Source organism: Eptatretus burgeri, chromosome 16 (genome assembly GCF_056783735.1).
Source record: "Eptatretus burgeri isolate ZD-2024b chromosome 16, Ebu_testis_v1, whole genome shotgun sequence".
Classification (NCBI taxonomy): domain Eukaryota; kingdom Metazoa; phylum Chordata; class Myxini; order Myxiniformes; family Myxinidae; genus Eptatretus; species Eptatretus burgeri.
In genome coordinates this window covers 49,731,245-49,757,386 of record NC_140976.1, presented here as the reverse complement: position 1 = coordinate 49,757,386, position 26,142 = coordinate 49,731,245, and the positions used below count along the sequence as shown (strand labels likewise).

The 26,142-nt window shown below is 44.6% G+C and overlaps 1 protein-coding gene across 1 annotated transcript in view; it reads left to right on the top strand.

Moving 5' to 3' along the window:
* Window positions 1-9,122: 9,122 nt before the first annotated feature.
* The window catches only part of LOC147011045 (uncharacterized), a 604,759-nt gene continuing 587,739 nt past the window's right edge, over window positions 9,123-26,142 (top strand). The window contains exon 1 of the mRNA XM_085858901.1: window positions 9,123-9,306. Within this exon, the coding sequence (XP_085715027.1) occupies window positions 9,255-9,306 (52 nt within the window). The 5' untranslated portion in view covers window positions 9,123-9,254. The remainder of the gene's footprint in view (window positions 9,307-26,142) is intronic.

The following is a 26,142-nucleotide window of genomic DNA, read 5'->3' as shown; positions in this document are numbered from 1 at the left end:
GCTCGTGTAGTAAAGTAAGACGCTGGCCTTTTGCTTCTATTTGGGTCGATGAGGACGATCGGAGCACCCGAAGCTGTGACAGTTGGGCTTTGAGCCTTGATGTGGAGTGCCGCTCACATATTTATTGATGTGTGTTCGTCCCACTACTAGAGAAGCCTCAATTCGAATTCCACAAAGATCAGCTCTGGGCCAGGCTAACCAAAGGAGGAGTTTTATAGGAAGGTTTATCTTTTCATTTTGTGTCCCCTTTGTCTGTATTTGAGTCTGTGTGGGAGGCTCCTCGACTGTAGGATTTATTTGCTTTATTGTTAAAGTTCAATATTCAATTATTTTCATTAAATGTATTCCTTTTAAGAAATTGCAGCCTTGTGCTGTCCTCGTGCAGTGCCCTTGTGCTGTGCTTCTCCCCGTGCTCCTTCTGGGTGGGTCGTCTCTCCGCCATTCGGCCCCATTAACGTGCGTGCATTAACCTCCAAGTCTCGGTTGTGGCCTTCAAGGAAGAAGCTTTGCCATCCGTTCGAGTTGGGTTAAACCCCTGGATACGACTATATATATATATATATATATATATATATATATATATATATATATATATATATATATATATATATATATATATATATATATATATATATATATATATATATATATATGTGTACTCGATGACCCGTGAACCCGTTGGTTTCCCGTTATGACAGCGATTGATAAAAAACAAAAATCATAAAAAAAGATAGCTCCAGCGCACGATACCGTTGAGGTTGTTTGTATTGATCAAATTCTCACGAAGAGGACTTGACTGAATCGAGAATTGATTTTTTAATAATTTTTTTTATTGCCTGATTTGAATGAAACATGATATTGCTAGTCAATGTGAAAAAAAAAAAAACAGAGAAAAGAAAGTCGAAGAATTTATTGTGCATCATCTTCAAAACACAATTTTATTTATTAATGAACACGGAAGTATTAGATCAAAATGGTGGTTGATTTTATGCTTAAAAATAAATCGTTCTTTGTCGATACTAAATGTTTGAAATTTTAAAATAAATCATTTCAAGAAAAAAAAAGATAGCTCCAGCGAACTATACCGCTGAGGTTGTTTCCATTGATCAAATTCTCCCGAATAGTACTTGACTGAATCGGGAATTTGATTTTTTAATAATTTTTTCGTCACCCGATTTGAACGAAACTTGATACTGCATACCGCAGAAGAATGATGAGTAAGGTGGGCCAAAAGTTTTTGTGCTATTGTGCACCATTTTGGCTATATTTCGGGAACATACATACATATATATATATATATATATATATATATATATATATATATATATATATATATATATATACATACATACTGTACATGATGAGAGGTTTAGTAATATATAGGACATGGCAGAAGAAAATAGACACCTTAAATTTATTCATTTCTTCTGCATAAAGCAATTTTTCCTCAGTGATTTGCACTAATATTCAACAATTTATTTGAAGAAATGAGTTCTTGGGTTGTGCTTGACAATTAACTACGCCTTGATCACAGGAAGCACACAACCTTTGTGAATTTCAGAGGACGAATTGTTGGCCAATCGGAAGGTGGGAGTCAACCAGCGTCAGATGGGTCAGAACCTTGGCATTCCGCTTTCTATGGTCAATCAGGTGATTGTGCAATTCACGAGCGAAGGCAAGGAATCCACAGCTTCCCATTCTGATCGATATGGGCCCTCAGAAAGGTGTCTTCAAGCTGTCAAGCGATAGGTTGAGAAAACTCCCTGTTGCAAGGCTGCAGATGTTGCAGAGGAGGTCCAAGTTATCTCAAGAACTGCCGTGCAGTACCTTCATCAACTGGGCTGCTATGGGAGAGCATCTCAGAGATTACCTCTTCTTGGACCATCCCTCATTCAAAGGAGAAAGAAGTGGGCCGACGAGATGGTGCCCAGACCCTTGGAGTTTTGGCAAACTGTCATTTTTTTCAGATGAGTCTCAATTTGCTCAATTTTCTGACAGTGGATGCGTATGCATCTGGAGACTTCCCAGTCAAGAGTTTTATTTGAATCGATTGCAGCCAACTGTCAAACACGGTGGTTTTTCGGTGATGATGTGGGGAGCAATTTGGAGCACTGGTCGGTCAGAGGTTGTGGAGTGTGTTGGCAACTGCAACTCTTCGATATACATTCCTATCCTTCAGGAGGGACGTCTTCCCGTCTTCTCCACTGGTCAGATGGTGAAAAAAAACTCTCTGTTCATGGATGATGAAGGTCCATGCCACACTGCAAAAAAGACCAAAGAATGTAAGGACAGAAATGGGATCAAGTGACTTCCACGGCCAAGTCAGTCTCCTGACTTGAATCCCATTAAACACCTCAGGGCCATGTTGGATCGAGCTGTGCGTCCAGGAAACCAACATCACCGGCAGAATTGCTGAACGTTTTGCGTGAAGCCTGGGCAGAAATCCCACAAGAGAAAATTTAAAACCTCGTTAGTTCTTAGTACATAGGTTAGGACACACTCGTGTATGTATTAAAATGGATCAAATATTCTTCAAATGTTCAATAAATAAATTATTTTTAAATCATTGTGTCTATTTACTTCCGTCATGTCTCTGTATATGTAAACGTGACGTTTGCACATGGTACATGCTTGGGACCCTCGTTGCTATCCATTGCTGTCGACGCTCTCGCTGATGATTTGCTAAAAAGTGATGAAACCGGTACGTTAGCTGATGTGGTGTGTAGCATTGGGATTCTCGTGTGTACGATCTGTGGAACGTCTTTATAGTTTTTGAGGAACTCTGGGAAGGGTTCGAAACAGCATAGCACTTACCTTGTGTAGGTCTTCCTGAGTTGCTTTACACAGCTTTTTCAGCGAGAGGAATGTGGGAGGGGTTAATTATTTATATAATCCTAGCTACCTGGGTTTAGTTGATTAGGTGAGAGCTGAGTGGCTATTCCTTCAATTCACAGGTGAGAGATGTGGGTGGGTCGTTATATATATATATATATATATATATATATATATATATATATATATATATATATATATATATATATATATATATATATATATATATATATATATATATATATATATATATATATATATATATATATATATATATATACCGGGCGTAGTGGCGTGCGCCTGTAATCCGGCTACTCGGAGGCTTGGGTTGGAGGATCGCTTGAGGACGGGGGCTCTGCACTGGGCAGGGTGTACAGTAGCCTGGAATCATGGCGAAACCCAAATCCTGATCCCTGTGTCGTAAGAGGCGACCAGGGTTGCGTCAGGAAGGGCATCCGGCGTAAAACCTGTGCCAAATCAGTATGCGGATCATAACGGATGATCCGCTGTGGCGACCCCTAACGGGAGCAGCCGAAAGATGAACAACATATATATATATATATATATATATATATATATATATATATATATATATATATATATATATATATATATATATATATATATATATATATATATATATATATATATATATTGTTACGAATTCGTGCCCGCCGGTGTACAATCGGCCGCTTTCCAATAATAGCGACTGCGTCGCCCACCGGAACGGACAATTCAGTCGTGACCCTCCTGGAACTATTGCCAGAAACCAGTCATGGGTGGGGGTTTAACCTCACCACAGCCCAGTCCGCATTCTACCCGCGAATAGGGTCACTCGCCGAATATCGAAATACCTAAGTACTCGGGCGGGTAACCTACCGAGATACCGTACCTCGCCGCAGGTCGGCTTGGGACACGAACCGCTTAAGTAGTTCGTTCCATTCTACAGCGATAACCGAGCGGGTATTTTCGCCGACCTCGACGGATCCGATTCTCATAACCGGGTGCTTAAAACCCAACTAATTATTCCGCGATGCAAGATGGCATTTTCAATGGGGAATAGAGGACGCAACAAACGGGATACATTTCACAAGCAAGGACATTTATTCACTATCTACATGTATACAGGCAAGGCAGTCATGCACGTATGTACAAGCAACAAATAGAAAGCGTTACCACCGAATACGAGCAATGTACAGTCACTTACACAGGTTTTAATTAACAGACGGCGCCGCGACAACATTCATTCAAAAACCCAAAAGAAACACAAGAAAAAACCCCCTCACAGACAAGGGGGTCAGGCTGGACCACTTGGGTCTTTATGCCACGGGACCTGGGAGACCGAACGGGTCCCGCGAGACCGTAGCAGGTTACCTGCACCCTCGAGGTGTCTCGATGGTCGGCGAGCTCTCTCTGGCACTCTCCTCCACGGACGTGCTGGTTCGCGCCCCACAGCCGGCAGAGCTGCGCCTTCCGTCCACGTCTCCGGTACGTCATCCGGACTCTCCACTGACCCACGCATCTGGTGTACGGGTCGCTCCACAGACCCAGAGACCAAGAGACCAAGACAAGACCAGACGAAGAGAAGGGCGCAAAACGAAGAGGAGACCAGACCAGGAGAAGAGCGCCAACGAAGAGGAGGAGACCAGACCAGGAGAAGAGCGCCAACGAAGAGGAGGACGAGCAAGGCTCGCGGCTGTCCGCCTTATATAGCCTGGGGCTCCGCCTTTCGCCCCTCCGCTTTTTTGGTTCCGCCTCCCTTCGAGAAGCTTCTCGAAAAGGGGCGTTTCTCAACTCCGACCGCCTCACTCCTCGTATCCACCAATCGCGAGCTAGCCGCCTCGCCATTCTCGTCACACCAGCCTTGGTGAAAAAAATGCGTTAAAAAACCCACGCTCACCATTGGAGGTTTCTTTTCCTCGTTCTTTTACGCCCGCATTCTCGGACCCATTTTGAACGTGGAAAGGGTCGTAGCGTGGTCTGTGGAGGATGGCATTTGCAAGCTGGCATAGTGGCGAAGATGGTTATATGGTGTTGGTGGTGTTGTGGCGATCATAGCGTGGTTGGCGTTGTGGCGTAGTTGGGGGTGGTTGTGTTGTTGGCGTCGTGGTTTGTTGTAATGGTGGGCGAGATATGTCGGTTCAAAATAACGATAGAGAAGGAAAATCACTATCTCAAAGGGTCACAGCCCAGTGACACGAAGAAATCCCTTGAAACAATGGTGGGGAAACCTAACTGAACACAGACTTACCGGGATAACTGATCTATAGAACCTTTATGGTGTTCTGCGAATTTCCACAGCAGTAATAATGTATATATATATATATATATATATATATATATATATATATATATATATATATATATATATATATATATATATATATATATATATATATATCTTCTTATTCTCTCGGGTGCTCCCGTTAGGGGTCGCCACAGCGGATCATCCGTATGATCCGCATACTGATTTGGCATAGGTTTTACGCCGGATGCCCTTCCTGACGCAACCCTGGTTGCCTCTTACGACACTGGGATGGTACACCTATTTTAACCGGGGTATACACCGGCCCAGTATATTGGTACTCATTTCGCCGACCTCGGAAGGATGACAGGCTGAGTCAACCCCCTGGTGTATTAATTCAGTGGCCCAATGGGACTTGAACTCAGGACCTTTTGGATCCCAAGCCGCTGCCCGAACCACCGCGCCAACACCAGGCTCATATATATATATATATATATATATATATATATATATATATATATATATATATATATATATATATATATATATATATATATATATATATATATATATATTGTTACATCTGAGGGGGGGGTATGCATTCAAAGGGTAATTATGATGTTTAATTAGGTATGCCATGCGGTTCGAGTTGTACCAGGATCTCGATGTAATAAGTAGCAATTCAGTGGTGATAAGTTGTCTAGTAAATGTCCATTTCTTTAAGGGGGAAATGATAATTGTCACGTAATTAGATAGGGAGATGGGTTAGGGTAAGTGTGTATGCGTAAACCCTTTTAGTATTCGTTGTAGGCTTGCCGTGACGTAACAGGACAGTGCTGCGGATGGCTCCGCCCCGTGATCACGATTGGCGGAAGGCGACGGCAGAGGGCCAATAAAAGGGCTCGATTGGAAGTGACGAGGACTCGAGTATAAAAAGGTTCTATTCGGGTAAAGAAGGGGAGGAAGAGTCATAAAAAGAAAGCGTCTGGTCGAGGCTGTTGGTCTCGGAGCGTGCTCTCTTGTTGCGCTAGTTTGTTCCTCGATTCGTCTTGTCTCGTGGCCTTGCTGTGCCTCGTGCCTCACCTCGGTTGGCTCTGGAGTTCTGCTGGCTCGGAGTATGGGACCGAACAGCGGGCGGACCTGCCTCCCTCTCCTGCTCGCATCTTGGTGCCAGAACTGGCTCCCTAGCGGCTGTGAGTGGTCTTGGGCCTACACCAGGAGGTCGACACCACCAGGAACAGCACCACGGTGTCTCCTGCCCCTGTCGAGCGCAACGCCAGCTCGTCCGGCGCCAATCCAGTGACTGTTGCGTCGACACCACGGGCAAGCCTGACCACCAGCTACGTTGTGTTTGTGTGTGTGTGTGTGTGTGTGTGTGTGTGTGTGTGTGTGTGTGTGTGTGTGTGTGTGTGTGTGTGTGTGTGTGTGTGTGTGTGTGTGTGTGTGTGTGTGTGTGTGTGTGTGTACCTGGCGCCTTAGAGGGTTTGAGATTTGTATATCCATTGGAATTGTTTGTGTTTTCCCCACGCCCGAACCCACACCACCATCCCCTCGAATCGCCCCGGATCCCTCCTCTTGCCGAGTCTTATTATTATTTCCGGTTGGAGAAATAAACATTATTAACTCAGTGAAAAGCGACTCGTGCCACCTTCCTCATCCCGTTTGCTGTGATGCGATTAAAACCGCCATCTTTGGGTTATAAAAAATAAACCGCCTCCATCGTTTCGGCTCATTCTACGTTGGTGGGACTGTTCAAGTCCCGTGGACGTCGCAATATACATATACATATATATATATATATATATACATATATATATATATATATATATATATATATATATATATATATATATATATGTATATATGTACACATATGCAAAGAGTACTCATCCAAATCTACTCAATACTCATCATGTGTGGCATTATGAACGTAATGAAGTGGCTGTCGTACTCATCATACTCATTTTGTGACTCATATTTTTGTCCTCAGAGATGCACTTCTATTGATAAACAGATGCACAGTATTGTTGGTCCAGTGGGTTAGCTTTTATATTAATTGGCCAACACCACAATATGTGCGCAATGGCCAAGTTTGACAAAACGATAAATCCGTTGAGTTAAGACTACACATCACATTGTTTATCTTGGGTGCAATACAGCAATTCCAATCAGACAATAGAGCGTATGTCATGGCCCATTAATACCATCACAACACACACCGCAGTCTGTTGTAATGATCTCACTGCTTGTTTCAGCAACTAAACAAATTTATAAACGCACGTCCTTTTGTCCTCAACTCCTCTCATTGTTACCACACTGGACTTGCACCCTTTGTCGAGGTTCCTTTGATTTCAGGCCGTGCTATTTTCACAGTCACACTTGTGTGTCTCCCCGAGGTTACAGACCAACCTCGGACCTTCGGCGACTTCGGTGCAGTGAAAAATTACTTGCATGAAGAAGTGGCCCAGCACCCTCTGCCCCATTGGGAAAAGACCTTTGTGAAGAAATGTCCCAGTGCTCTCTGCTCCATTGGGAAAAGACCTCTGTGAAGAAGTGACTGAGTGTTGTCTCGGGTGAAAGGAATAAGTCCTATCTCGCTTCTTGCAATGACGTCAGGCCATGCGTAAAGTGTGATTCTTGTGTGTACCGCTGGGTATGGATCACACCCTGCACTTCGCTGATTCAATCTTGCTGATAAGAGCTACAAAGACCAGGACAAGACAACTTTCCATCACCCCCCTCCCCTTCCCAATGTTTCCCAGAGAGAGTTGTCTCATCCAGTTACACCCCTAAAACAAACCTATAAACCTCACTTCGAATCTTTTTTGAATATCTCTCTCTCTCTCTCTCTCTCTCTCTCTCTCTCTCTCTCTCTCTCTCTCTCTCTCTCTCTCTCTCTCTCTCTCTCTCTCTCTCTCTCTCTCTCTCTCTCTCTCTCTCTCTCTCTCTCTCTCTCTCTCTCTCTCTCTCTCTCTCTCTCTCTCTTTCTCTCTTTCTCTCTTTCTCTCTTTCTCTCTTTCTCTCTTTCTCTCTTTCTCTCTTTCTCTCTTTCTCTCTTTCTCTCTTTCTCTCTTTCTCTCTTTCTCTCTTTCTCTCTTTCTCTCTTTCTCTCTTTCTCTCTTTCTCTCTTTCTCTCTTTCTCTCTTTCTCTCTTTCTCTCTTTCTCTCTTTCTCTCTTTCTCTCTTTCTCTCTTTCTCTCTTTCTCTCTTTCTCTCTTTCTCTCTTTCTCTCTTTCTCTCTTTCTCTCTTTCTCTCTTTCTCTCTTTCTCTCTTTCTCTCTTTCTCTCTTTCTCTCTTTCTCTCTTTCTCTCTTTCTCTCACCATCTCAATCAGCCATGACACAGGGAAAATAAGCAGGTTTAGAAGCATGAAATCACACTTCATTCCACAATTAACATTTCCCAGCCTGTTTCCCCCCATCCTCCCCCCCCCAGCCTCCCTCCCCGTCCACGGCTGGACATGCACACATTCGCATAATTCCATTTTCACACCAACTCCACATAGAGAGTGCGTGCTGCGCCAATAGGCTGGGTGTGAATTCCGCTACACCCCATCTATCGCGCACTCCTTTCCACTCCGCATTCCCGCCTCCAATCTCCTATTCCTCCCAGCGAATTCCTCATATGTTATGCTCGTTGCTTGCTCACATCGTGCACCACCAAACTCCCTCCACCACGATAATATCCCTCCTTTGGGCCCATACAACAACCCCGGCAGTCCATGCGCCTTCCTCTGAAACCGTGGTGGTCTCTCGAGCCAGACATCTGTAAATGCGTCTCCGGACTTTGTCTGTCCCTCCATCGCACTCCCCTCCCCTCTCTCTCCCAGTGGATCACAATCCAATTGCAACGATACATCTCAAATCACCTGTCACATGACCTTCTGTGGACCTGAATAGTTTCTCATCTCTTCTGGACCCCTTGAGTTCTTCCTCTCCTTTCCTCTGTGCTGCGTCCATCCCCTACATATCACCCCCACCCTTCCGACAGGATGACGTTTCTCCGTACCTCCTCTCCGCCTCCCCCTTTCACCACATTCCCTACTTTCTCCCCTACCAACGCACCCAGCTCTCGCTCGCACACTCGCCTCCGCCTCGCCGTGCGGCTCGCACGTGGCGTGTGAGCGTGGCGTGAGTGGCATGGATGCACGAGCGCGTGCCTGCGGCTGACCGGGGCCATGCTGCTGCCTCGAGTGCACCGCGCTCTGCCCATCCTGCTCTCGCTCTCCGGTGAGTCAATCGGATACCTTCCCGATCTCTCCTCTGAAACATCCTTGCTGTCATCACGCACTGTGTCTCCAGGATTGAGTCGTCCCTGCATGAGACAGGTGCTCCGTTCCGACAACCCTCCCCTCTACCCCATGCTCACTCCCTTATCGGATCGATGCCCTGGGAAGGTGGAGACACTCGGTGTAGCAGCTCGAGTTGTGATACGTGGACCGTTCAGAACTTTAAGTAGATGGACTCGATGGAATGGAGTTTACGATCCCTTGGGTTTTTATCTTTTAACAGGAGGCTGTGGAGGGAGAGGGTGTTGTGTGGTTTCCAGTCCAAGATGATTACTCAACCTCAGTTCGCCGGCCTCTATGTTCGTAAATTAATTAATATTGGAAGCATTTCGGGCATGGTCACCATGTCCATCTTCAGTCCAAACTATCCGACCCCTTTGAGTGGGAACTTTCATTTTCCAGCTGGCTTCTAATAGGTGGTTGACCATTGGAAGGAAGGGGCTTGTGGCAACCTTTTCCAAGCATGCTCTTCAGTCTGCCAGCCCTGTGACATCTTCCCCAAGGTCCTAGCACAAGACCACCCAGATTACCATTGATTCGTTCGCTTGCTTGGTGTCTGTGATTCCCACCTCAGTACAAGGGCAAACGGAGGGGGAATGCAAATTGTGGCTTCAAAGCAAGTCTCTAAAGTCTAAAGTAAGGGACAGTTTTTTGTTTTTTTGTTTGTTTGGCGTGATCTTCCGAGCACCGATCTCGCTTTGATTCAGCCGTTCATCGAGTATGACCCGATGAGCGAATCACCTGCGGTACATTCTTGTTCGGGTCTGTATTAATAGGCTGCTCCATCATTAGTAGGTTGCACATGGGGCTAGAGAGAGAGTACCACTGTTACATTTGTAACTCTTCATACCTCAGAGAAATGGTGCTGGGCTTGCGCTTACAGCCACTGCATAGTCTTGTGTGTCGACGATGCCCATTAACACTGTGCACTACACAGCATGATGCCCATGCTGCAGAACCAGGGGCTATTAGCACCATGTACCACAAGGCACGGTGCCGTGCACGATTGTACCATTACCACTGTGCATCATACAGCGTGGACACACAGCATTATTCATGGCACACCTTCCATTCCACAAAATACCATGTGCTTGAAATGCGGTACTGATGGTGACCGCAGTGCACATTGAGCGGAGGCAGATGGTGAGAATTAAGAGTTTGTTGGTTTTCTCACGGGGTGGGATGGTGAAGTGTACAGATGTTTGGGGTCAAGGCCTTCTATGTCCAAAGGAGTAGAAAGATCGTTTCAAAGTTGAAGGAGTCAGGGCAGATTGACCAATATGACGTTGGGTGAGACACAGCAGGATAGGGGGGACTTGGGGATAGGGTGAGTGAGCAAGAGCAGGGATGTGTAAAATGGCACGGTGAGCCTGGGATGTGTAAAATGGCACGGTGAGCCTGGGATGTGTAAAATGGCACGGTGAGCCTGGGATGTGTAAAATGGCACGGTGAGACAGGGATGTGTAAAACGGCACGGTGAGCCTGGGATGTGTAAAATGGCACGGTGAGCCTGGGATGTGTAAAATGGCACGGTGAGCCTGGGATGTGTAAAATGGCACGGTGAGCCTGGGATGTGTAAAACGGCACGGTGAGCCTGGGATGGGTAAAACGGCACGGTGAGCCTGGGATGTGTAAAATGGCACGGTGAGCCTGGGATGTGTAAAATGGCACGGTGAGCCTGGGATGTGTAAAATGGCACGGTGAGCCTGGGATGTGTAAAATGGCACAGTGAGCCTGGGATGTGTAAAATGGCACAGTGAGCCTGGGATGTGTAAAATGGCACGGTGAGCCTGGGTCAGAGAGCGTCGGAAGATGAAACGGAGTTCACAACATTCACATTGACAATCACTCGATGACCCTCTGAGTAAAGTCGTCACGCGGCTTCCGAGCACGTGCCAAGGATGTGCTGCGGCAATGGTAATGGTGGGCGTCCGCAAGTCAGGTGTACTTGAGATTCAATATGCATGCCTTTATCACGTGTACCTGTGAATAGGTGAACATGTTTGAGTGTGTGTACCTGTGAATAGGTGAACATGTTTGAGTGTGTGTACTTGTGAATAGGTGAACATGTTTGAGTGTGTGTACTTGTGAATAGGTGAACATGTTTGAGTGTGTGTACTTGTGAATAGGTGTACATGTTTGACTGTGTGTACTTGTGAATAGGTGTACATGTTTGACTGTGTGTACTTGTGAATAGGTGAACATGTTTGACTGTGTGTACTTGTGAATAGGTGTACATGTTTGAGTGTGTATGCTTGTGAATAGGTGTACATGTTTGAGTGTGTGTACTTGTGAATAGGTGTACATGTTTGAGTGTGTGTACTTATGAATAGGTGTACATGTTTGACTGTGTGTACTTGTGAATAGGTGTACATGTTTGAGTGTGTGTACTTATGAATAGGTGTACATGTTTGACTGTGTGTACTTGTGAATAGGTGTACATGTTTGAGTGTGTATGCTTGTGAATAGGTGTACATGTTTGAGTGTGTGTACTTGTGAATAGGTGAACATGTTTGACTGTGTGTACTTGTGAATAGGTGAACATGTTTGAGTGTGTGTACTTGTGAATAGGTGTACATGTTTGAGTGTGTGTACTTGTGAATAGGTGAACATGTTTGACTGTGTGTACTTGTGAATAGGTGAACATGTTTGAGTGTGTGTACTTGTGAATAGGTGTACATGTTTGAGTGTGTGTACTTGTGAATAGGTGTACATGTTTGACTGTGTGTACTTGTGAATAGGTGTACATGTTTGAGTGTGTATGCTTGTGAATAGGTGTACATGTTTGAGTGTGTGTACTTGTGAATAGGTGTACATGTTTGGTGGTGTCTACTTGTGAATAGGTGTAAGTGCTAGACCGTGTGTACTTGTGAATAGGTGTACATGTTTGAGTGTGTGTACTTGTGAATAGGTGTACATGTTTGAGTGTGAGTGATTGTGAATCAGTGTACATGTTTGAGTGTGTGTACTTGTGAATAGGTGTACATGTTTGAGTGTGTGTACTTGTGAATAGGTGTACATGTTTGAGTGTGTGTACCTGTGAATAGGTGTAAGTGCTAGACTGTGTGTACTTGTGAATAGCTGTACATGTTTGAGTGTGTACCTGTGAATATGTGTACATGTTTGAGTGTGTGTACTTGTGAATAGGTGTACATGTTTGAGCCTGCTTTTCAGGTGGACAGGCATGTGGACCATGTAATCATCACTTAAACATGTTCCCTGACCTGGGTGGGAAGGTACGTCGTTGGGAGGCTGGGCAAGGTGCTAGTTGGTGGCAGTGGACACCTGTGATTTGTCTGCATTTCCAGAGGTGAGAGCAATCTGAGGATTTATTCTGAGTTTTGTAGTTTCCCTGGTGTGCAAGTATTTGCATTTATCAAGGGGGTGGGTTGTTGTATCACATGCTATGTATGGTTTTGCAAAGGTGAACAAGAAAAAGAGTAGTGATTGCAGACCCTCGCCAGGACTTCTTTTGAGTGGTGTATTTTTATAGGTATTAAGGTAAATCCAATATGGCTGCCAAATCATGTGACCTATGACATATGTGTCAACCTTTTGTTCCTCCTGGACAGGTGGTCATACATGTAAAGTTTCACCTCGATCTGTTCAGCCACTTCAGAGAAGATTTTTGAAGGTTTTTTGGTAGAAAAAAAAAAAGCCTGCCGAATCACATGACCAATGAGGTCATCATGAAAAAAATTTTTCTGTGTACCATTTTATACCGAGATTACCCTTAAAAATGTTCATACTGATTGGATGTAGCGTTCTACATATGCAATTATGACGCCATAACGAAGGCACCTATGACGTCATAAAATTGCACTCATTTCCCTTGAGGTGTACTTGCCGTGTGCCCAGTTTCAATTTTTTCCTTGGTGCGGTTTCAGAGATAGCGGTCCAAAGTTCTTCTGTTTTTCCAATATGGCTGCATCACCACGTGACCTTTGACATCATAATTATCATTAAAACATTCCCATGAGTAGTCGCACCAATGGTGAAAATTTTGTCACAATCGTACAAGCAATTGCGGAGAAAAACGAAAGTAATGTGCGAACAGACAAACAAACAAACAAGCCGGGAGGTGGCGATGGGTCGCCGAGCATGGAAACTATAAGATATAGAGCAAAATGGATGTCATATAGCGGATAGGGAATCACCTTAAGATTATGCATATCAAATCTCATCCAGTTCCATCTACTGATAACTACTCGGTATCCATTTGAATGAAAAGTACCGAAAATGCGGTTTGAAGTCTGAAATCCCCAAAGTTCGAGGGGGTGCTGTGGGTGAACAAAGATCTAAATCGAAAGTCCAGCTTGAGAGTTTGTGCACAATGTATTCCAGATGATTAGTGTGAATTTTCATGACCATCCGACCATAACCCGAGGAGGAGTAGCATATGGCACGAAGGCACCTCCAGCTCTCGCATATTATCGATTTTTGCACTAATTGACCTTTCACCCATGACCTAAGCGAAATCAGTCAATATGTCCTGAGGCAAAGTTGTAGTAATCTTTGAGTACCATGAACCTGCAAAGTTTCATTCGTATGGATGCAATCACCTGGTCGCGAGGGGGCATTGAATTCTCGCCAATTTTCACGCATACCCTAATTGTAAGGGGTGCTGCGGGTAAAGTATTCCATACATCACAAAAAACGGAATATATTTAATAGAGCATCACCTGTAGATCATTCGTGCCAAATTTCATAACCCTATGTGGGATAATAGCTTTCGGAATTGATTTCGCGTGAACGGTACCGATTTTGAAGGTTTTTCGGTTGTTGCTGGGGAACCAAAGCGTCCCTAGCAACCCTCACAATTTCCAAAGCACAAGGTCAGAAGCTGTACGTACCACCCGAGTTTGGTCAAAATCCGCCCACGTTTACTACCAATTATGCTGATGACAAACGAACAAACATCCAAACAAACATCCAAACAAACAGACAGAATTACTGACAATAAGGGTCACCTATTTCGGTGACCCAACAGACAAACAAACAAACACGCAGTCATAGACTGGTACTTACGAAATTGTCAACTTGACCTCTGACCTTGTCTAATAAAAGCTGTCTCTCGAGAAGGTAGCGATGCAAACCAGAAGTTTCTACGATGATTCTGTACCAAACCATCAAAAATCGAATGTTTTGGATGTTTGACCTCACTGTGACTTTGACCTTTGACCGATTTTGACCAAAATCTAATCAGTGCTACCCACCACCCTCCTGAATCATTTGGTGTAATTTGACATTGGTAGCTTCTTCCGTTCTCGAGTTCTCATTTTTTGGATGTTTGACCTCACTGTGACCTTGACCTTTGACCGATTTTGACCAAAATCTAACCTGTGCTACCCACCACCCTCCTGAATCACTTGGTGTAATTTGACATTGGTAGCTTCTTCCGTTCTCGAGTTATCGTGCCTACAAACAAACAAACAAACAAACAGAAACGGAAGTCATCAATATACTTACGAAATCTTTAGATTTCTTAAGTAACAAACAAAGAGAAACGGAAGGCATCAATATACTGACGAAATCTTTAGATTTCGTAAGTAACAAATGGGCCTACATGCAATACCCTCTTCTTTGGTGAGGGTGAAAATAAGTTAGTGACCCATGGGAGGCCTTCGGGTGTAGGGGGGTAGTGGGGGGAGTGGGGTAATGGAGGGGGGGTGATATGATCCTGCTAAATGTGCGGATTGCTTTGACTGCTTGCGGATCATATCCCCATAGTGCGCCTAGGGGCGAGATGATCTGGCCTGTGGAGAAGGTTTATTTATTCGTGGTGCGGGGTAATTGCACTTGCAGAATGACCTATAAGGAAGAGTGTGGGAGGGGTAAGGTTGGGGAAGGTGGGAGAAGGGGGCGGTGCTTGGGTAATGAGTCATGGCATGTGATACCCGTAGACTTGTCGGATGCGATTTGTGGCGGAGCTGTTGATGTGCCATGATGGAAATGGAGCAAAGGGTCTGCCGGTGGCTGTTAAAAGGGAGACGCTAAGGGAAGAGTTGTGAAGCTCGGATGAGTGCCCAGGACAGGAGTGAGTAGACTTCACTGTGTCCTCCCAGGGGAAACGGCTGCCTTTACTCAGTGACCCGTGAACACCTTACAGGGCCATTTGTAACGCTTCTGTGTGTCTGTGATTATGCCAACTCTCCAGTGACCCGTTTTGGGAGAGAGAGACTCCGGCTGTGGAGATCTTTAAGGCCTTTTGCATAAGCTGGGGAACTAATCCATCCTCTCTACTTTCCATCGAACATCCATGTGGCTTGTTGTGACAGACAGGGTGGGGGTGAGTCCCATGGACAGCAAACTCTTTGTATCTTCGGTCCATGAAGATCGTTCCTTGAGTTTTAAACCATTCAAGTTCAACTAGTCATTTGTTTGACATTATTCTGCATCCGTTGAAAAACTTTGCCCTTCACGATAATGTCGAATGACACGAGTTGGCTCCCGCCAGAGAGTGGGGGGTATCGGGCAGGGTTGGGGGTTGGGGTGGATGGTGGGTGCTTGGGGAGGATGGGGGGAGGGCTTGGAGAAGGGTGTTACTAAACCCTTAACTGTGCTGAATTTTTATCTTCAGGAACCGATCTGTGATAATAACTCCGAAACAATGCATAACTCCATTATGATGTCAACATGCCCGATGCATATGCACAAGCGTGCTGACAAAGGGCCATTGTGGTTGATCACGTCACATGTCTAATACGTAAAATCGGCAATTTATGACCAGGTTGATGTCATTTTGTGTCTTAAAGCCTTCTGTATTAAACTTGAGATAATCTCGCATTTCAGGCTGAAACACCTGTTTGTAGACTTGGTTAACGGGTAAGGTACCAATGATGGCACGCATGGCCATACATGCAGGTGGAATGGCAATCATGTCGAGGAAGGTTAAATTATATTTTTCAAGTCGTCCTGCCTTGCTATATAATGACTTCGTTTATGACAAACGCAGCTCCGTTCACAATGACAAATGACATTAATTTTTCTCTCGCTTCTCGACCGTCCTCACCTTGAGTAAGTGTTACCTTAAGTATTGATACTAATAGCAACAACAACAGTTACGCGGCCAAATACAGCATACCGCACGCCACCTCTCTTTCCAGGTCAGAAAGATTTTGGGAAATTGTGATTTCTGCTGAAGACTAAGAGGCTGGGGGGGGTGGGGGGGGGCAGGAGATACAGAATCACTAACACTTACCCCCATCCTGCACCAGGTATATTTTGGAAAGAATACAAACCAATCATACATGCTTGTGTTGTGCCTCATTAGATCTCCGCCGGATTGGAAAATATTCCGGTATATCGCCATAAAATTTTTATATCTGACCATTAAGCTAAACTCAGCTCACATTTTAGTCCTTTTCTGTGTCATCTCCAAATGGCATCACAGGTTCTTCCCACCAATGGGTAAGTTTGTTGATGAAATTGGAAGACATCATGCTTTTTGCTTCTATGTCGACCTTCACCTTCCACTCTCCCCGTGACACAACTGTCTGCCATTATTTATTTTTTGATACAAAGCCAAGGTTCATGGAAGAGCTAGAACATGGAATGGATCAGTATGTAACAGAACGATATGAACAACACAAAGGGAGAGGGTGAGGGTGAGGGGACATACTAACAGCAGGGTTGAGGGACAAAATATAGAGGAACTTAGAGAAGCAAGGGATGTGGGGAAGAATGGGGTGGACAAGATTGATGCAGAAGCAAGCTCTCAGGAAGGAAAAAACTGGAGAGAGGTTTGGAGAGAGTAAATTTGGAAAAAGTGATCCCCATAACTCGAGATCTATGAGCTTGCTTCTATTTACAAGCAAGGTCATGGAATCTATCATCGGAGGGGACATAAAATCGGAACTTTTCACCAACAAGCGACGTCATCTCAGATCATCAATTCAGATTCAGACTTGCTCACTCCACCTTGGACATGCTGCTTCTACACTCCCAACAATGGATGGAGGAAATCCATGTCAGACGTGAGATCAGGGCCGTCTCTCTGAACATATCTCGAGCTTTTGATGTACATTAAGGCATCCTACCTTGCTCTACAAACTCTCTGTTTGTGGCATGTAAGGCCAACTCCCAAACGTGGCTTACTGACTTCCTCTACACTTGTAGCCAACGTGTGGCTCTCAACAGAATTCTTTCATCTCCTCTCCCTGTCAAGGCTGGATTGCCCCAAGGCAGTGTTCTGAGCCCAGTCCTATTCCTAATCTTCATCAATGATCTCTCTCAATCTCTGCAAAATACTATTTATCAATTTGCTGATGACTCCACCCTCTGCCATGACATCCCTCATCATTCAGACAGACAGGCAGCAGCCTCTTCCTTCTCTTCAGACCTTGACAAAAAAATCACAAGCTGGTCAAACACTTGGAATATGTCTTTCACCCCTGACAAATCTCACACTCTCACTATCTCTCTCTCCGAAAGGACCATCTGGCAACCACTCTCCCCAATCTACTTTCTCAACAATTCTCTTTAAGAAGTTCAGTCACTTAAAATCGTGGGTCTCACTGTCAGCTCTGATCTTTCTTTGGCAAACCAAGTTTCAAAGTTAGCTTCCAAAGCCAGTCTGACTGGGCATACTCCGTCACACAAAATCCTTCCCTGGCACACCTGAACTCTTACCCACTTACAAGGCCTTCAAGTGCAGCTTGATGGAATACTGCTCTACTGCCTGGGGTGGTGCACCTGCCTCACACCTTGGTCAGCTTGATGCCATGGAAAGGACGGCCTTTAATATCAATGGAGTCTCCCATGATAAAGCTGAGTCTTTGGGCATATCACTTTCCCATCACAGACAGATCAGTGGTCTCTCTGTCTTCTACCACCTCCTCCTTTCTGGTCTTGCATCCTCTGTCCTCTCCGTGTACCCCCTCACTCCTCCCCCCTTGGTTTCTGCAGGGTGCACGCAGTACACCTTCAACCGCCTTCTGGTGAGACTCCCAAAATCCGGAAGCGCTGCTCACCTCCACTCATGTCTCCCTATTTTTCCCCACCTGTGGCATCAACTTCCACATTCTCTTCAATCTCAATTCTTCTCTCCAGGTATTCAAGACAGCTGTTCGCCAACATCTCAGATCATTCCCCATCTAAAACCATGATATTTTCTGGACCCATTAAATCGTATGCACCCCACCCCATCTGAGATGCTGTTGAGCGGCTGTCTCGAAAATCTGGACTGAAGAATGAGACTGAAGAGGAGGTGGCTGTTGGTTTCTCAGGCAAAAAAAAGAGGAGCACATGAGAGGAGATGAGCTGGATTTTTGGAGGTTCAACATAAGGGGATTTATGGTGGACTGTGTGTGCCCTACAGAAATATGGAGGGAGGGGCAGTGGTGAGAGTTGTCCAATGCATGGCAAATTCAGAGAGTGAAAGACAAGAAAGGAGGTGTGAGAAGATCGAGAGACCACTGATCTGTCTGAGATGTGAAAGAGATTGGCCCATATACCTCAGCTTCATCGCATGAGATTCCAATGACATTGAAGGTCTTGATTTTCCTGCCCTTGGCTACTTATTTAATGACCATAATTAGTCCACCTTCTTGTGGGGTGGACTGAGAAAAACGTTGACCCAAGTCTTTGGTCTACCGGAGTGCTCAGTTCCTCAATACTGATCACATGCTTATGGTAGAAATTCTGAAGTTGCAGATTAAATCTGGGAGAATGGTACCATCCCAGCCAAGGCTCGATGTTGGAAAACTCAGGTATGAGACGGTAGCTGAGGAGTTTGTGAACAGGCTGAGTGGGGATTTGGGGGCCTGAATGCTTTGGGGAATCCTGAAGAGTTGTGGAGTTCTTTCAAGACCACCTTCCTTGGAGTTGCCGATGGATGTCTTGGAACTCACCAAAGGGCGAAGAAGAATTTTGTCGCTCAAGTGACACTGCATACCATTGACCAGAGTCACAGGGCCAGGCTTAATGGCAGAGCTGAGATGTTCAAGGAGTTGAGGTGGAAAATATATTTTGCTGAGGGTTGGCAATGAGGTCGATGTGAGAAGAATCTGTGAGGGGGTAGAGCATCACCTGTGGCCAAGTGATTCTCGTCCTGCTTACAGGAGAATTCATGGATTGTGTTCCTCCAAGCCCGTCCCTTGGTGTTCTGCATTTAGAGTGGAGGGTGGTAGGCTCTTGACAGAGGAGTCCGAAGAGAAGGCCCGCTGGGCTGGTTACTTTGAGCGGTTGTTCCAGGCTGATCCCTCAGCTGTTGAGTTGGATGTCAGGGGTGTTACTATTCCTATTGCTGATCCTCCAATCAACTGTGATTCTCCAGTGATTGTAGAATCACAGAGTGTTGTGAACCTGTTGAAATGGGGTAAACTCCTGGGATCTGTGGCATCCATGCTGAACCTCTCAAGGCTGGTGGAAATGCTGTATTCATGTCATTGCATGCAGTTCTGTGCTCTGCCTGGAACACAGGCATCATTCCAACTGACTGGAAGTGGGGCCTTGTTGTCCCTCTCTGGAAAGGGAAAGGTGATCACCACGACTGCAACAATTACTGAGTGGTGACGCTGCTCTCAGTGCTGGGCAAGGTCTTTGCTCGGATAATTCTTGATAGGGTTCGCAACCATCTGCTTGAGCACTGGCGCCCAGAGCAGTCAGGCTTTACACTGAAGAGGTCAACGATTGACCATATCCTCGCCCTTCGGGTCCTCACCGAACACAAATGAGAGTTTCGGCAGGGGCTGCTTGCTACGTATGCTGATCTCTGCAAAGTGTTTGATTTAGTGAATCGGGATGCCCTCTGGAGGATTCTCAGTCATCGTGGGGTGCCACCAAAACTGATCAATGTGATGTCTGAACTATAATCTGGTATTGAGAGTGCTGTTCGATGTGGTGATACCATCTCTGACTTACTTCCAGTTGTTGCTGGAAATCTTCAGGGGTGCGTACTGGTACCCACACATTTCAGTGCTTGTATGGACTGGATTCTAGGGAGCATGTTGGAGAGATCAAGCTGTGGTGCATCATTTGGGAATGTCAAGATCTCTGACCTTGATTTCGCAGATGATGCAGTCATCTTTGTGGAGACTCTGGCTATCCTTTTGGGTACACTCAAGGTGCCGAATGAGGAGTTGAAGCCACTGGGATTTCTGGTTCCCTTTGTCAAAACTAAGATCTAGGCTTTCAATGACATCTTGGATTCTGCTATGCTGTCTGTATCTGTTTTTAGTGAGGATGTGAGGTCACGGAGAGATTCACTTACCTTGGCAGTGATATTCACGTCTCTGCTGGCTGTGAGCCAGAGGTCATTAGACGTCTGGGTCAGGCCTAGGGAGTCATAGATTCACTTTACCATGGGGTGTGGCACTGTCGGTACCTGTGCAGGAGGATGAAAGTCTGAGTCTTTCCATCCTTGGTGCTTCTAGTCTTGCTCTATGGATGTGAATCTTGGATTCTGACCAGGTATCTGAAATGGAGCCTTAATTCCTTTTGCTCCAGGTGTCTTCGGAGAAGCCTTGGCTGTCGCTGCTTGGACTTTGTGTCCAATGAGTGGTTGTTGAGGGAGACTCAAATTTGATTTGTTACCTACATAATCCATGAGCATCCGCTGCGATTTTGTGGACATGTGTCTCATTTTCCTGACACTGATCCTACTTACCAGATTCTCTCAGCAAGGGAGCCTCGTGAGTGGAGGTGTCCAATTGGCCGAAGACGTGCCTCATGGTTGCAGCAGGTTGATCAGCATCTCAAGGAGATGAAGATGGGCCAGGCACCTGCCTGGGGGATGGCTATGCGGAGGTCACTCGAGTACCAGCGGAATAAATCGACACAGCGACGCGCTGCTCCAGTTCATGCTACCATACCTGACAGGACCTGACCTTTTTCGTGATAACTCTTCCGTGACATACTGTGGGGTCTTTTCCATCGATCTGCTAATGTTATCAGATGGGACACTGAGCTTTTATCTGTCTAAGGGATGGCGCACTATGTGATACAAGTGCCTACTTGTGAGGCACCGATCCAACAGTTTATAATCGCGTCAGGAATCAAAACCAGACTGGACAATGCTTGCTGCCTTTGCACCTTCCTGTTGGACAGTCTCGTCATCTTGGAATAATTGTGTCATAAGCATTGTGTTGGCTTAACAGTTAAGGTGGCTGTTAAGGTTAATAACAACTATGTCATTTCAGGTATACTGTACTGGACTACATTTGGTCTTATATTTTCCGAAGTCGCTATTCCTGAGCCTCTTACCTCCCTCGTCCTCTTCATGTCTGTTCATTTATAGCACAGCACCGTGTCGAATGGCTGGTATTAAATAAGAAAAAAAAACACCCTCACCTCTTGCTGCGTTTGGGACTTACACAGCAGGGTCTATAGATAGCTGACTTGTCACTGCTATCCACTACCTGCTGTATGAAAGGTGGGAATGAGGTAGTGGTGTGTGCGGAGTTGGAAGGGTGGGGAAGACTTTGCTCTGCCTTGACGACATACTGCTCTTCCAAAAGTATCCTTAGTTTGAGTTACCTGTTTGTTGATGAAGTCCTATTTAATAGCTTGGAATGGACAGGCAGGATTTACCATTTAATTTCTCACCGAATGCATTTACAACCTGGGGTGTGTTCAGTTACCAAGTTTGTTGTGGAGCGCTTGCCAACTGGTGGAAGCACTCAGGCATGCACTCCATTCAAATCCGTTGATCATGGCTGACTTGGCAAGCGCTAGTTAGATAGCTGCTTGGTTACTGAACCCAGTTCTGAATGACACCTCCACGTATTTTGATTGAAAACAAAACGTGTGACAGTCTTACCAAACAGGCTCTGCATTTATTGATTAAGCTGCAATTACATCATGTATGCCACACAGTGGACGTCACTCAACACCAGGTGTAAATGGGTTCTCCATTGGTGTTGAGGGTGTTCGCTGCTCCTGTGAAATTTGCTGTTGATGCTTGCCAAGACAGCAATATTTTTTTCTTTTTCACCCAAGCTGCAATCAAGCATCAAGAATGCCTGTCACTGTAATAAAACAAAAAGAGCGAATGAACTGAGATGAGATAATAATGAGTAAATAATAAGATGAGATAATGAGTGAACAAATGAGTGATTAAACCAATAAAATATAATAATGAACGAATGATGTAGCTGTCTTTTGTTGGCTTTGCGCACCTGAGTTTGAAAGCGATCTCCAATAATGTTCTCCTGAAGCAAAGTGATTAAAATGCAAAAAAACATGTTCATAACATCACCTGGTCATCACTCATCCCAGATATTAAATCTCAAAACGAGGATGTACATGGGATCCGAGAAACCGGAGGAGGTCATTAGACCATTTCGACTTTATAACCAACTGGAGGATCTCAAGAAGGAATTCCAAAGGGGCAAAAGTTCGAAAGAATGAATGAGAAGTTGGGCCAAAGTGTGCCACCAGTTGTAAACAGAAAGATCGTTTCTGGTCGCCGAGTCGGCGTGCGGGATGGGGCTTGCTGCAAGACCTCATAAACCGAGCAGATCCACCTTAACGTGCTCTTGGTTCGCTGATGGCATTTCGTTGTGTCTTCCTGGGGCACACCGCTGGGTTATGTGAGAATTTAGTGAACTTATTTGGGCTATGGCAACACTACAGCTCTGATTTTTCGGTCCAAAGATAGACCACTGTCTGCCAAAGGACTGGCATACTTCTTCTCTGCACCATAATCACAAAAGTGGGGTTGGCCTCTCGGGTCCACCTTAACCATTCCACATCTTCTATCAATTCCACACTCTTCAAATCTCTTTCCACTTAGTCCCTCCCTCCACATTAATCTCTGTCATCCTCTTGATCTTTTCCCTCTAATTTGCTCATTCCATGCTTTCCTAAATGGTTCTTCATCCTTTTTTCTCATCATCTGCTCAAACCACAGTATCCTCATCTCTCTAATCCTTTCTGTGATACAACTCCAGCTCCCTTGTGTATCTCCTCGTTCCTAAACCGCTCTCTTCGGGATGCACTGAGCATCCACTGAAGCGTTCTCATCTCTATCCTCTCCAGGAACTCCTCTTCCATTTTTCGATGTCAACTCGTATGCTTGCTGTCTGTGCTTTATTTTTTTTTTCATTGCTCACGTGAAAATGCACAGTCCCTGCCTCTCAGCCAAAAAGGAGAGAACGCGGCCTACTGAATGCTGGTTAATGGCCAGAGGGAGGTAGCATCATGTGAAGTCATTTACCGTGAAAGTCCATGGCGAAGTCCAAAACGCTGTGGGATCCTGTGGATGGACACTCATGCACGATGACCTATTTGCCTCGGCTGCCTGCCTACTCTCTCGAACAGATGAGAGGTTGCTACTTGCTGAACCACAGTGGATGTGCCTCCAGGGGCTGATATGTTGGGTACTGTTTGTTTTTGAAAAACTTCAAGTTTACGTCATTGTTTTTGCAAGGATGGCTCGGACATCTTGCTCACCTTTTTGCTCTGGTTTGCAGTTTATCCGAATGAAAGCCTGGGGAAATACATATTGCATGGTATATTGGGCCTTAAAAGCAAATTCGTAATATTTTGCTTCGGGTGAGGGGAAGGCTGACCCACTTACCTAATTAGTGTGCTTCCTGATTGATGACTGTTCTGACAGCCTTGTGAGTTTCTATAAATGACAATTTAAAAATGGAGAACGCAATGGAGTTGGCCTTTTTTGTGTAGTTACAGATTTTATTTTACTGGCCTGACATCAGTGTTATGGGAGAGGCGGAAGACCTGGAACAGATGCTTTTTACCCTCGCCGAAGGCGATGGGTCTGTTTGGGTCTGTTTGGGTCTGTGGGTCTGTGGGTCTGTTTGTTTGTTACTTGCAAAATCGAAGATTTTTCAAGTTTTTGGTTGATCGATTTTGTTATTCTATCTGTCTGTCTGTTTGTCTGTCTGTCAATCGCCTACAGGTCAAAATTTTAAACATATCTGCACGAGAGTTCACCACATGGTAGAGTTTGCCAAAAGGAGGAAGCCTATTGTTTTTGAAGTCAAAACGTTAAAAGGTCAACAACATAGACCAGAGGTCAACAATTTAGGTGAAACATCTAAAATCCTCAATTTTCATCAGATTAACTTGAAATTTGAAAAGGATTTATATTTTATCTCACTGAATTCAACGAGCCAATTATTTTTGACTTCAACATGGACCACAAGGCCAATATAGGCCCAAGGTCAACAACTAAGTACGTATTTCTAAAATCCTCAATTTTCATTTGGTTGACTTGAAATTTGAAGAGGATTTACATTTCAGGTCACTGAATTCAACCACCAATTATTTTTGAGGTTCACATCGGCTAAAAGGTCAACATAGGCCAAAGGTCAACAACTAAGGTGGTATTTTGAAAATCCTCAATTTTCATCTGATTCACTTGAAATTTTAAAATGATTTGCAGATCAGGTCACTGAATTCAACCAGCCAATTATTTTTGGGGTCAATGCAAGCCAAAAGGTTAACATAGGCTGAATTTCTAAAATTGTCAATTTTCATCTGATTCACTTGAAATTTGAAGAGGAGTTGTATATTTGGTCAATGAATTCAACCACAAATTAGTTTTGAGGTCGACTGTGTTTGATGCATTTTTGCAAGTGTCGTTTTCTGCACGACGTCTTTCTCCGCAACCACTTGTCGGATCGAGAAAAAAAGTTTCAACATGAGAGCGACTACTCAAGTAGAATGTTTTAGTGATAATTATTCCGTCATAGGTCACGTGGTGTGGCAGCCATCTTGGAAAAATGGAAAACTTTGGACCTCTGTATCTCTGAAACCTCAGCAAGAAATAAATAGAAACTTTCCACATGGCAAGTACTCCTCATTGGGAGTAAGTTTGATTTTTTTATGACCTCATAGCTGCCTTTGTTATAACGTCATGATTGCATATGTCGAATGCCACATGTGATCGGTATAAAAAAATCTGGAGGGTCATGTCGGGATAAAGTAGTCCACATTAAAAAAAATCGATGATGTCATCGGTCACCTGATTTGGCAGTCATGTTGTTTTTTTTTTTTTTAAAGAACCTTCAAAAATCTTCTTCTCTGAAGTGGCTGATCAGATCGAAGCAAAACTTTACACGTATGACCACCTATCTATGAGGAACAAAAGTTTCACACATATGATGTAATAGGTCACGTTGTGTGGCAGCCATATTGGATTTACCCTAAAATCTATGAAAATATTTTTCTCCAGAACAGCTGGACAGTTTGAGGGAAACTTCACACAAATGCTCCCCAATCCTTGTTTATACAAGTTTGTTTCGGAATAAATGAAAGGTCACATGGTTTGGCAGCCATATTGGATTGAACAAAAATATCAGATAATGCTTTCTCTGGAAACGTTTAATCAATTCACATGAAACTTCAAAATTATGATCTCGTGGTGATGGGGAATACAAGTTTAAATTTCAACCTGATTGGACACATGGTCTGGCAGCCAGAATTATTTTTTTTTTTTTTGATCTGGGTTCTTTTATGTATTTTTTTATTTTTCTGTTTTTGAATGAGGCTCACTTGGCTGTGCCTGGATGGGTTTGAGGGCAGAGGAGTAGCAGCTGAAATGTGAATCCGATCCAGGTTCCTCCTGATGACTCCATCTTTGCTTTTTGCTTCTTTGGGTTTCTTCTGATGACTCCGATGTAGGACTGTACCTATTTGGTCTTCAATTTGATTTGAAATGAATTTATTTTCATCCCGTTATAAATTCAATTGTATAATGAATAATAATTAAAAAAACTGTCAAGGTCAGGGTCAGGTGTCCGATCAACACGGGGTTTCCTCAAAGCGGGACATCTTGGGACCCGGTCATCACTGCCAGCAATTATAAAGT